Below are 12,391 nucleotides of genomic sequence, written 5' to 3'. Positions count from 1 at the left end.
ATACTCAGCAAAGACATGACAAACTAGGGGACATAACTGCAACTCACAACACGGACAAAAGGTAATCACCCTAATATATAAATAGTTCATTAACACATAAATCCCCCAAGAATGCTATAGAAAAATGGGCAAATGAAAGGTCATAGAAGACAGTTCACAGAAAACACAACTGATTCTTTGACCTATGAAAAAAGCTTAATCTCACTCTTAGTAAGAGAAATACAAACTAAAAGCATTGAAAGACCATTCATTTTTAATCTATCTGATTGACAAAAAGCCGAATTTCATGATACAGGTAGGTATAAGGTATAAGGTATAAGGAAACTGTTCTTCTTGTATATTGCTGAGCCAAGGATAAATCATACAACTTCTTGTGGGGCAATTTGGCAGTATCCATAAAAATACAAAAATACATAAATAGCCCTCTGAGCTAGCAATATCATTTCTAGTAAAGAGATAACCCCTCATGGGGGAAAGGAAGTGTATTAAAATTGTACATCTTAGTAGCACTGTTTGTAGAAGAAAAAAACCTGAAATTATCTAACTGATCATCAATAGTGGACTGGCTTAAAAAATTATGGTTTACATACACAATGGAATATAATGCAGTTATAAAAGATAATGAGAAGGTTCTGTGTATACTGATATGAGGTATCTACAATGTGCTTTACATGAAAAACAAAGGTCAAACATGTTGATTATGCTACCACTTTATAAACAAAGGGAGGTAAAAGTGTGTCTGTGTGTATATGAGCATGTGTGTGCATGTATATATTTATATCTATATGCATATCCATAAAAACCACTGAATATATTCACAAGAAAGTATTAGAAATTGGTACCTATTAGGGATATGTAAAACTCAGTGGCTAATGTTCATAGGTGGAAAAGAAATATTTTTCATTATGTACTTTCTTATATTATGTTAATTTATTTTCAATAAACTGAATATATTATCTATCAAAAATTTATTAAATTTTATTTTTAAGAATACAGAAATCCTTTGGAAAATTATATCTATACATTCCTATTTAAGTATTTGTTTAATATATCTTTACTTTCATATATAAGAATATAAAGATTAAAGAACAATCCTATGAAATTTTTGACTGGGCATATATGTTAATATATATATGCACATACTAGAACACTGAATCACATAACAAATATAAATTCAGCTATGCTGGGAAGCATGAAGTCATACTGGTGGTAGAGTCACAAAGTGTTTCAAATTTAGAATCCCAAAAGTTTGGAAAGCAGTATAGCCTTCTCATTACACAGATATTAAAATGGAATCACAGTAAAATACTGGACTACTTTCTAAATCTAAAATGCATACCACCACACCTTTAAAAAATTATCATACTATTGTACAATAGTTCTAGTTAATGCTACACTATTTCAAAGGGATTCGGATGTAGTTAACTTTTTTTAAGCTGCCACAAATCTTTATTAAAAGTGCTACCTCTCAATTAGCATGGTACACAAGAAACTTAGCCCCTATTCCTGGGCAAACTCAGGTGCAAGAAATGTCACTTCATTTTTCTATGGTTCAGCTTAATTTCTATTTCAAAGCACACAGTTCACTAACATGACTGAAATTTAACCTCAGTTGATTGAAGTCCCCACCTCATTTTTGTAATGCTGTGCCTAAATTATGGAGAACGCAGGGAGCTCCAAGTTGTTGAAGGGTGGGACAGTCCCCATCCCAGCTGGAATTACTGAGATGTCCCACAGTAGTAGTATGTATGGATTACTGCTGACTTGGTGCTCAGTTCCAACCACTTGACTCTTTCAGATCTCTCTGCTGTTTCTGTGCCACTCCTGGGTACACAAGAAACATTCTGCTGTTTTTACACTTCATTAGCTCTAAGAAATTCTGTTAAATGTCCCATCTTCTTAACTTCTATGCAGTCATTTAGAGTCTTGCTTTTTCCTTCACATACATAAAGTTCCACTCAGGAAATTCAGCACAGGTCCCTTCTGCTCTTGAATCTAACAAAACTACCATGATGTACTGTCACCTCCTCAGAGGTCATGTCCAAGCACACACCCCCAATCTATGCTCTGATATAGTTAAGTGTTTAAAAGTACTTATGTATTTAAATTAATTTCCTCCTTTATTGGAAAGACTACCTGATGAGTATCTATTTCATCTCAATACTCTAGTAACATAATGTACCACTATTATGTGAAGTAAGATTAGGAAAAAAAAGGTTTTTAGACTACTTTTCCTTTCTAGGCAAATGAACAGAACTGGCCTTTTCATTGTGAGTTCACCAGTCTACTTAATACAGAAGCTAAAGGACAATCAACCGAAAGAACTGTTTTTAGAAAACCCAGGAACTTCTCTGAATCTTAATATTCGCTATGCTCTCTTCCCATTCCCTATCTTAAAGTGCACATAAGATGCTATCCTCACTAATGGTAAAGGAGCGACTACCTGTGTTGCAGTCAGTGGGGATAGGACAACGGCAGCTTTGGATCCATGAGCCTGGGTGCAGGTCAGAAAGGCTATATGGATCTATCCTCTCATCTCTCTCTCCCACAGAATAGCCTATGTGACTTCTACCTCACCAAATGCACTGCTATACCTGTCCCAGGAAACTGTCACCAGTCTGAATTGGATAAACTGCTGAGTATGTCACCCACCATTCAATTCCATAGATAAATACCTTACTGCTGTGCCACTGAATATAACAAATGGACATTTCTCTAAACACGGAACGTTTTAGCACCTCAGATACCCCAACCTTATTACACTGGACCTGATGTTCCCACAGTTGGACTCTGAGAGTACAGAAACAAAATGCCTCCTCACAGGTAATATTGCTCCTTTCTGAGATGGGATTAACTGAAGCATCTGGGAAAAAGGAAGTGGGATGTGCCGCTGGGCCTATTTTGACCTCAGTAGTGGTGGCCTCCTACTCCCCATAACTGTGCTCACCCTACACAAATTTTTCCAATTCTACTCAAGTACTCTACCCACCAGAGGGGACTTCTGGCTCACTGACCCCTACTACCAAGCACTGTGTATGTGTCTCCCCTGGGGTACTATTTCTTTTATAAAAGTCAGGCCTTCAACATTCTTACCAATATAACATGTACACATGGGGCATTGGTAAGAGACTGTCATGTATTCAAGACAGCCCCTCCTACTGAATATATCAAACTAAACAGAGAAAGAGAAGAATTCCAAAAACCAGGTACTCTGGTTACTGAGAACTGACATGTTGTATTATCGATTATACTCATGTGTATTCTCCAGGCAACTTTTCCCACTCAGGGTCATTCAATTCCAAAAATGTGTGTGCAACCTGTCTTTGACCTTTACTTAACTCATTAATGAAACTACTTCAGTTTTAGCAGCAGAACGGACGAGCCTCAATTCCTTGGCCCAGTGTTAGATAACAGCACAGCCCTTAACTTCCTGCTGGCCAACAAAGACGAGGTCCTCACTGGTACTGTTTCATGGGGAAAAATGGAACAGTGGGGAAGTTGGTGCTTTTGCTGGTTAAACATTTTGCTTATTACACTGCCACAGTAAAAGGCTTGATGGTTTCTTTCATTTTGGCTTGTTTTCTTAATCAGCTACTCTGACACCTGGCAGTTTAGCTCTCCAGCTCAGCTGAGCTCCTGACAAAACTTAATTTTTGTTAAGGATCTCAATAACCACATCCAATTAACAGCATCTTCCAAAAACATCTGAATATGGCAGTAATATTCAGGTTTTTTAAACCAACAATAAAATATAAACTCTTAGTTATTCTATTGTTTTATTTAGACACTAATTTCTGGCTATAATCCAGTAACTTCTTAGTTGATTTGACACCTAGTCCCACCTTAAAGATGGCTTCATGCCTCTGGTATTACTGGTTGGCAACCTGACACATACCTTTTGTCCCCGAGGCCCTGGAGGCCCTTCTGGACCTGGAAATCCAGGCAAACCTGGATGGCCTTCCAAACCTGGAAATCCTCTCTCCCCCTGCAATTAAACAAAGTGAATATTATTTGTGATGAAGTTATTTGTGAATTTTCAAGCATGAGTATGGTTGAGATTAAAAAGAACCCAAAGACTAGAGAATGTTGATTTAATGATACTAAAATCATAATATCTACTAACATGGGAAAACCTACAAGATGTAAGTGGAAAACCACAAACCATTCTGAATTTATATCATATATTGTAATGCAGTCTCTTGTTTTCTTATGAAACTAAAAAGCATATCAGAGATGAGGTAAAGTTTAAATATATTGACATCAAGAGTTTAACAAGGAAGACAGCAATAAATCCAGGAAACTGGTCTGTAGGGGATACATAAAATAAGTATGGTGCAGGGATGAAGAAGGGTAAAAAAAACCATCTGAGAAGTTTTCAGATTTGTTCCAGAGTAGGGCAGTTGCAGGATTATCCAGAATAGAAATTCATTAGCTGACAAGATAAATTAGTCAGAAAAGGGCTCTAGAACATTAAAAAAAATTTTTATTTCTTCTAGTTGTAAAATTAATACAAAAAGGAATACATGGTCATTATAGAAGAACAAAAAACATTTACCTGTTTTCCTCTACTCAGAATTACTAATTGAACTGAACTCAAGTCTCAGTTCCGACCACAGCACTTATCAACACCAGCACAGGACTCCCAACCTACTTGTGAAGTTTCCTACATTTGATCAGCATCTATACAATGTTGCCTGATATGCATATCTGCACAGACAGGTGGGCATATAGAGCTGCCATCTATACTAATATATCATTATATCAACATATTACGGTTAGTTAACTTGCATATAGCCAATTATGGAAAGAGTGTGAGCCCTGAACCCCCTAGGAGATCCAACCACAGAAAGCAAACTCATCACTATTAAGTTTGAGAACCCTGAGGGCTCACAGCTCCAAGGCTTGTGCTCCCAACTGCAGAGCTGCAAATAGTTCCTCTGCTTTTCTAAGGCTTGAAGGCTGAGTCTCTGGCCAGAGGCTCTGGACCTCATTCTAGGAACCCTTTTACCAGATCCTATCCACAGTGACAGCCTAGGCAGCACCTGAGAAAGAGAAAGCACCCATATCTATAAGGCAACTGACTAATGGACCATTGGAGGTACATACTCCTAGAGGTTAAGGTAGGGTAGATTTTTATTACACCCTCAGTGTGTGTGTGGGGGGGGGAATGTGTGTGTGGTAAGTACTAAGTTTAGTCTAGATAACTTCGATAATTTTATATTAAATAATTCTTTGTTATGCTGACTCACAATAAATATAAGTACTATGAAGAGGCTATTCTGGTCAGTTTCCACTCCCAGTGACAAAGGCAATGAAGCAAATGTTAGCCAATTAATAGTAGGTCTAAACATTCCTATAGTTTTGGCAATACCTACTATTGACATGTTAACATGTTTTCTCTCTATTTTCTATAAATATATTTCTTTGTTATTTTAATTAGCCATATAATTATGATAATTTAGTATTAATCAACCTCATCAATTGTTTTGAGGGAAATAGAGCAAAAGGGAAAAAACAAAAGGTTCAAAATTTCTAGAGTTGGATTGTCTCAAATTGTTACATAGTCCATTTTTGGGAGAATTGGTAGTAGAAATGTGATTGCAAGCGCAAGTCAGAAAGGAAGCTAAGAGGGAAAAAAATATAGTTCAAGTAGATTTCCATAAGTGGAAAACATAGCTACATTCTGGGATCTCCACTAGTATTTAAAACATCTCTCTGCCAAAACTTGAGGATAATGCTTGAAGAGAGCTATTTTTTTAGAAGCAAAACTGCTATTTGGGCTATACATAAGAGAAGAATAAACCAGAAATTGAAAGTGGAGAGTGCTAAAAAGCTTGTGTGTGTATTAACATAACTATATACCCCAAATCTCCTGATACTACAGTTAAATAATGTGTTCCTATCTAGCTGACTGAGCAGTATTATACCAAGGAAGAGAGAAGGGCACCTAATGTACAGTAGCGAAAAGAATTTCAAGAACAATCCCCAGCCTTTAAAAGGTAGAAAGTTTCCTGCAATAGAAGCTATAGAAGCCTGCCATGAGGTGGGGTGAGGGAGGGTCTTCTAATTCCCACAGATGGTATGAAAGGTTCACATTTGCTATTTGCCTGCCTTTGCTACTGGTGGCAAGGCAATCATTCAGTCCTTAAAACTAATCTACAGTTTACTATAATTTGCTAACATTCACATAGAAAATGGCAATAGTACATCTATTTGTGAAGGTCAAACTTCTTTAAAAAAAAAAAAAAAACTAGCCTGGGGCACCTGGGTGGCTCAGTGGATTAAAGCCTCTGCCTTCGGCTCAGGTCATGATCCCAGGGTCCTGGGATCGAGCCCTCCATCGGGCTCTCTGCTCAGCAGGGAGCCTGCTTCCTCCTGTCTCTCTTTGCCTGCCTCTCTGCCTACTTGTGATCTCTGTCAAATAAATAAATAAAATCTTAAAAAAAAACAAACTAGCTTATGCTGCCTGCCCATATTTAAATAAAAAACTACTCTTACTTTTCACTGTGGAGTAATCTTCTCTCTCTGCCTGTCCCTTATATATTGCTATTACTCTGGATTCCCTTTTTGACCCTTCTCTCTCTTTCCCCGGGAGATCTCAAATATCCACACATTTTTTTTTTTACCCTAAAAGCTAAGCTCACAGGGCCAACTGTTTTAAATATCTCCACTTGAGTATCTCACAGGGACATAAAACTCACCAATAATGGTAACAAACATGTATCGAGCTATTCTAAAGTGTTCCCAGGTTTTATTTATTTAATTCTCCCAGTGACAACGTGAGGTAAATACCACCATTATTTCAATTCTACAGATGAAGAATTGGGACAAAGAAAAATTGTGTAATTTTCCCAAGAGCAAATTTAATATAAAAAACACGGAGTTCATTATCTTTCTACCATCTTCCCTGTTCCAGGAAAGAGCACAATGTAGACCACAAATTTGTAATAATCTTGACTCTACTCTTTCCATTACCCCTTCATCTAATTGATCATGCTATTTCCATCACTGCATTCTTTTTTTTTAAAAGATTATTTATTTATTTATTTATTTATTTGACAGACAGAGGTCACAAGTAGGCAAAGAGACAGGCAGAAAGAGAGGAGGAAGCAGGCTATCTGCTGAGCAGAGAGTCCGATGCGAGGCTCAATCCCAGGACCCTGGGATCACGACCCGAGCCGAAGGCAGAGGCTTTAACCCACTGAGCCACCCAGGCATCCCCCATCACTGCATTCTTAGTAACCAACAGAACAAATACCCAGAAAATATCGATTCTATGAATGAATTTCCTTAATGGATTATATAACACTTATGGGCAATGTTTTTGCCCCAAATACAGAAAAAGTATAAGTTAGGGTTCGGGGAAATTATACAAAGGATAACTTTTTGTGCTAAAGTTCTTTTATATACCACAAGCTAGTATTAAAAAGAATAACAAGCTGATTTACTTAGAAAGAAAATGTACTTTGTCAGTCAAAGGTCCCCATAAAAGTATTTCAATTTTACAGGAAGGGCACTTTATAATCACAATAAGAAAATTACCTGATCATGGAAATGAAAAAATATTTTTAAGAATGCTTTCTCAAGAGAGATACAAAATTAACAGGAAAACACTGGATTTCTAAAGATAGAAAAAATAAACAGGGGGACAAACTGCTATAATGACCATTGAAATTACAATTGTTTTTGGATTATAATATTGCAAAATTGTAATACAAATATATGGGCAAGGCAATACCATTAATGGACAAATGAAAACAATTATTAACTAAAAAATGCAATTATGGGCAATTTTGTCTTCTTTTTGAGTAATTTCTATGTTGTTTTTGTAATTATATAGTACAAAGAAATATTTGATGTATATAATCAGGAGAACAAAAATATTGACCTTTGACAACTGCTAAATGATGATAATTTAGGTTAGATGATCTCAAACTTCAGCTTGCATCAAAACTGCTTGATCGACTTATTAAAACACAGATTAACTGGTTAGAGTTAGATTCAGTAGGTCTCCTATAGAGCCTAGGAAACCTGCATTTCTAACAAGCTCCCAATAGATGCTGATGCCACTGGTAGAGGAGAACACCTTGTTTAGGTAATGTTTGAGTGTGACATGAATTGTATTTTACTTTATAATTTCTATTGAAGTATAGTTGACATACAATGTTATACCATTTTCAGGTGTGCACAGTGATTTGACATTCTATACATTAAGCTATGTTCACCATGATAAGCATAGTTACTAGCTATGTAAGAGGAATTTTATAAGTTGTCAGCTGGTTATTTTCTTTTTTAAATTTTTATTTAAATTCATTTAGCCAAAATACAGTGTGTCATTAGTTTCAAATGCAGTGTTCAGTAATTCACCAGTTGCATGTAACACCCTGTGGTCATAATGTGGGTGGTACATCACATGCCCTCTTTTTTTTTTAAGATTTTATTTATTTATTTGACAGAGAGAGATCACAAGCAGGCAGAGAGGCAGGCAGAGAGAGAGGAGGAATCAGGCTCCTTGCTGAGCAGAGAGCCCGATGCGGGGGCTTGATCCCAGGACCCTGAGATCATAACCTGAGCCGAAGGCAGCGGCTTAACCCACTGAGCCACCCAGGCGCCCCTCACATGCCCTCTTTAATGCCCATCACCCAATTACCCCATCCCCCACCTACCTCCCCTCCAGCAACCCTCAGTTTGTTTCCTAGAGTTAAGAATCTTTTGTGGTTTATCTCCCTCTCTGATGACTTTGCATTCAGTTCTTCCTCCCTTCCCCTATGACCCTCTGCCCTGTTTCTTATATTCCACATGAGTGAAGCCAAGCCATATGATAATTGCCTTTCGATGATTGACTTTTCACTCAACATAATACCCTCCAGTTCCATCCATGTCAATGTGTCAATGTAAATGGTAAGCATTCATTCTTTCTGATGGCTGAGTAATATTCCATTGTGTGTATATGTATATGTATATGAATGTGTGTGTGTCTGTGTGTGTGCATCCCATCTTCTTTATCCATTCATCTGTTGATGGAAATCTAGGTTCTTTCCATAGTTTGGCTATTGTGGACATTGCTGCTATAATCATTTGGGTGCACGTGCCCCTTTGGATCACTACGTTTGTATCTTTAGGGTAAATACCCAGTAGTGCAATTGTTGGGTCATAGGGTAGCTCAATTTTTAACTTCTTGAGGAATCTCCATACTGTTTTCCAGAGTGGCTGTACCAGCGTGCATTCCCACCAACAGTGTAAGAGGGTTCCCTTTTCTCCGCATCCTTGCCAAGATTTATTTCTTCCTGAGTTGTGAATTTTAGCCATTCTGACTGGTGTGAGGTGTGAGGTGCCATCTCATTGTGGTTCTGATTTGTACATCCCTAATGCCGAGTGATGCAGAGCATCTTTTCATGCATTGGTTGGCCATTTGGATGTCTTCTTTGGAAAAATGTCTATTCATGTCTTCTGCCCATTTTCTTGACTGGATTATTTGTTTTTGGGGGGTGTTGAGTTTGAGAAGTTCTTTATAGATCTTGGATACTAGCCCTTTATCTGATATGTTTCTTGTCATCAGGAGTGTAGCAAGTTTTGTTTTTAGCAGTGTGCACTTGGACACATTTCTTTGGCAGAACTGATACACTTTACTATTTGTGTATTAAACTTACTGTTTTAAAGCAGTTTTATTGAGGTACAATTAACATACAATAAATATGACATATTTAAAGTATACAATTTGAAATTATTTTCATATATGTAACAATAAAATAATGGACATATCCATCACTCACAAAAATTCCCTTATCTTTCCAACAAATGTTGCTCATCTAGACATCTATATGTTAAAAAAAAAAAGAATCTAGACAGAGACCTCACACTCCTCCTAAAAATCAACTCAAAATGTATCATAGACCTAAATACAAAACTATAAAACTCCTAGAAGACAGCATAGGAGAAAATTTAGATGACCTTGGGTATAGTGATAATTTTTTAGATACAGCAAAGGCATAATCTATGAAAGAAATAACCGATAAGTTGGACTTCATTAAAAGTAAAAACTTTTGCTCTGTTAAACTGTAATTGGAATGAGAAGACAAGCTACCCACTGGGAGAAAATATTTTCAAAAGACACATCTGATAAAGAACTATTATCTGAAATATACAAGAAACTCTTAAAGCTCAACAATAAGAAAACAAACAACCTGTTTTAAAAATGGGTCAAAGACTTTAACAGATACCTCACCAAAGAAGATATACAGATGGCAAATAAGCATATGAAAAGATGTTCCATCTAATATGTTATCAGGGAAATGCAAATTAAAACAACAATTACATACCACTACACATCCTTTAGAATGGCCAAAATTTAAAACTCTGACACCAAATATAGGGCCAAAGATGTGGAGCAAAGGGACCCTCCTCATTCATTGCCAGTAGGAAGGCAAAATGATACAGCTACTTTGGAAGACAATTTGGCAGTTTCTTACAAAACTAAATATACTCATATGATCCATTAATGTTTCTTGGTATTTACCCAAAGGAGTTTCAAGCATATCCTCTCTCTCTCTCTCTCTCTCTCTCTCTCTCTCACATACACACACACAACCCACAAATGCATGCTTATAGCAGCTTTATTCATCATTGCCAAAACTTGGAAGCAACTAACATGTCTTTTAGTAGATGAACAAGCAAACAAACTGGTACATCCAGACAATGGAATATCACTCAGCACTAAAAAGAAATGAACAATTAAGTAATGAAAAGACATGGAGGAACTTGAAATACATATTAGTAAGTGAAATAAATCCCATCTGAAAAGACTGCACACTCCAACTATATGATATTCTGGAAAAGACAAAATTATGGAGACTGTAAAAAGATCAGTGGTTGCCAGGGATGAGAGTGACAGATGAACAGGTGGAGGACAAAAGATTTTTAGGGCAGTGAAAATACTCATATGATAATATAACGATGAATACATGTCATTCATTATACATTTGCCCCAATCCACAGAATGTTTGTTCAACACCAAGAGTGAACTCTAAGACAAATTATGAACTTTGGGTGATAATGATGCATCAGTGTAGGTTCATCAATTGCAACAAACTTACCACTCTGGTGGGGATGTTGATAGTCAGGGAAGCTATGCATGTATGCATGTGTGGGGCTAGAGGTATATGCAAAATCTCTATATACGTCTTTCAACTTTGCTGTGAACCTAAGACCACTCTAAAAAATTAAGTCTTTAATTAAATATAATATTGAAGTGAACATGAATATATATAAAATATAAAAAATTGTGTTCCCTTTTATAATATTTTCTTCATGCCTCTACTCAGTCCCCCCAGGTAATGACTGACTTTCTGTCACTATAAGTTAATTTTCTTTTTCTAAAATTTCATATACATGGACTTATATAGAATGCACTCCTCTAACTTTTCATTCAGCATAATTATTTCAGATTTAGACATGTTGTGGTATATGTCAATAGCGCTTTCCTTTTTATTGCTGAGTAGTATTCACTGTACAAATGTATTATGATTTGTTGATTCACCCACCTATTAATAGTAATTGGGTTATTTCCTGTTTCTGGTTATTACAAATAAAGCTACCATGAACTCATATACTACTCATGCACAGACATATGCTTTCAATTCTTACAGGTAAATGTCTAGGAAAGGACAGTCATCTGATAGGTTTACACTTACATTTTAAAGAAACTGTCCAACTTTTCCTAAGGGTTTGCTTCATCTTGTATTTGCACCAGCAATCTATAATAGTTTGAGTTGCTCACCACCCTCATCTATACTTAGTATGGATATATTTTAATATTTAGGCATTCTAGTAGGTTTATAGTGGTATCTTATTATGGTTTTATTATGTAGTTCCCTAATTAATAATGCTGAGTAATTTTTCATGCATTTATTTGCCATCTACACATCTTAGTTTGTGAAGTAACTTAAAATATTTTGCTACTTTGTTTCTAATTTAATTTTATTTTGGGGGTTGTTTTATTAATGAGTTTTGAAATTCCTTTACATAATCTATATATAAGACTCTTTATGAGATAATGTGATTTGCAAATATTTTTTCCTAGACTGTGGGTTGTCTTTTCATTCTCTGAACAATGTCTTCAAAAAAGAATAATTTCCTAATTTCGATGAAATAAAATTTACCAACCATTTCTTTTTTTAATTTTACTTTATTTTTTCAGTGTTTCAAGATACCAACCTTTTCTTTGATAGATTGTGGTTTTGGTATCCTAACAAATATCTGCCAGATAATAAGGATTTTCTCCTAGGTTTTCTTCTAAAATATGTCTAGATTTAGGGGTTTTGTTTTGTATTGTTTTGTTTAAAGATTTTATTTATTTATTTGACAGAGAGAGACACAGCAAGAGGGGAAACAC

At 36.1% G+C, this 12,391-nt stretch overlaps 1 protein-coding gene across 4 annotated transcripts in view; it reads right to left on the bottom strand.

Moving 5' to 3' along the window:
• Window positions 1–12,391, bottom strand: part of COL4A5 (collagen type IV alpha 5 chain) — a 238,612-nt gene that overhangs the window by 119,471 nt on the left and 106,750 nt on the right. For all 4 annotated transcript variants that reach the window (XM_032331820.1, XM_032331819.1, XM_032331822.1 and 1 more), the window contains exon 3: window positions 3,896–3,985. In XM_032331820.1, the coding sequence (XP_032187711.1) occupies window positions 3,896–3,985 (90 nt within the window). The remainder of the gene's footprint in view (window positions 1–3,895; window positions 3,986–12,391) is intronic.

Source organism: Mustela erminea, chromosome X (genome assembly GCF_009829155.1).
Source record: "Mustela erminea isolate mMusErm1 chromosome X, mMusErm1.Pri, whole genome shotgun sequence".
NCBI classification, from domain to species: Eukaryota; Metazoa; Chordata; class Mammalia; order Carnivora; family Mustelidae; genus Mustela; species Mustela erminea.
The sequence above is the reverse complement of the archived record's forward strand: the minus strand, read 5'-3'. Positions and strand labels throughout refer to the sequence as shown.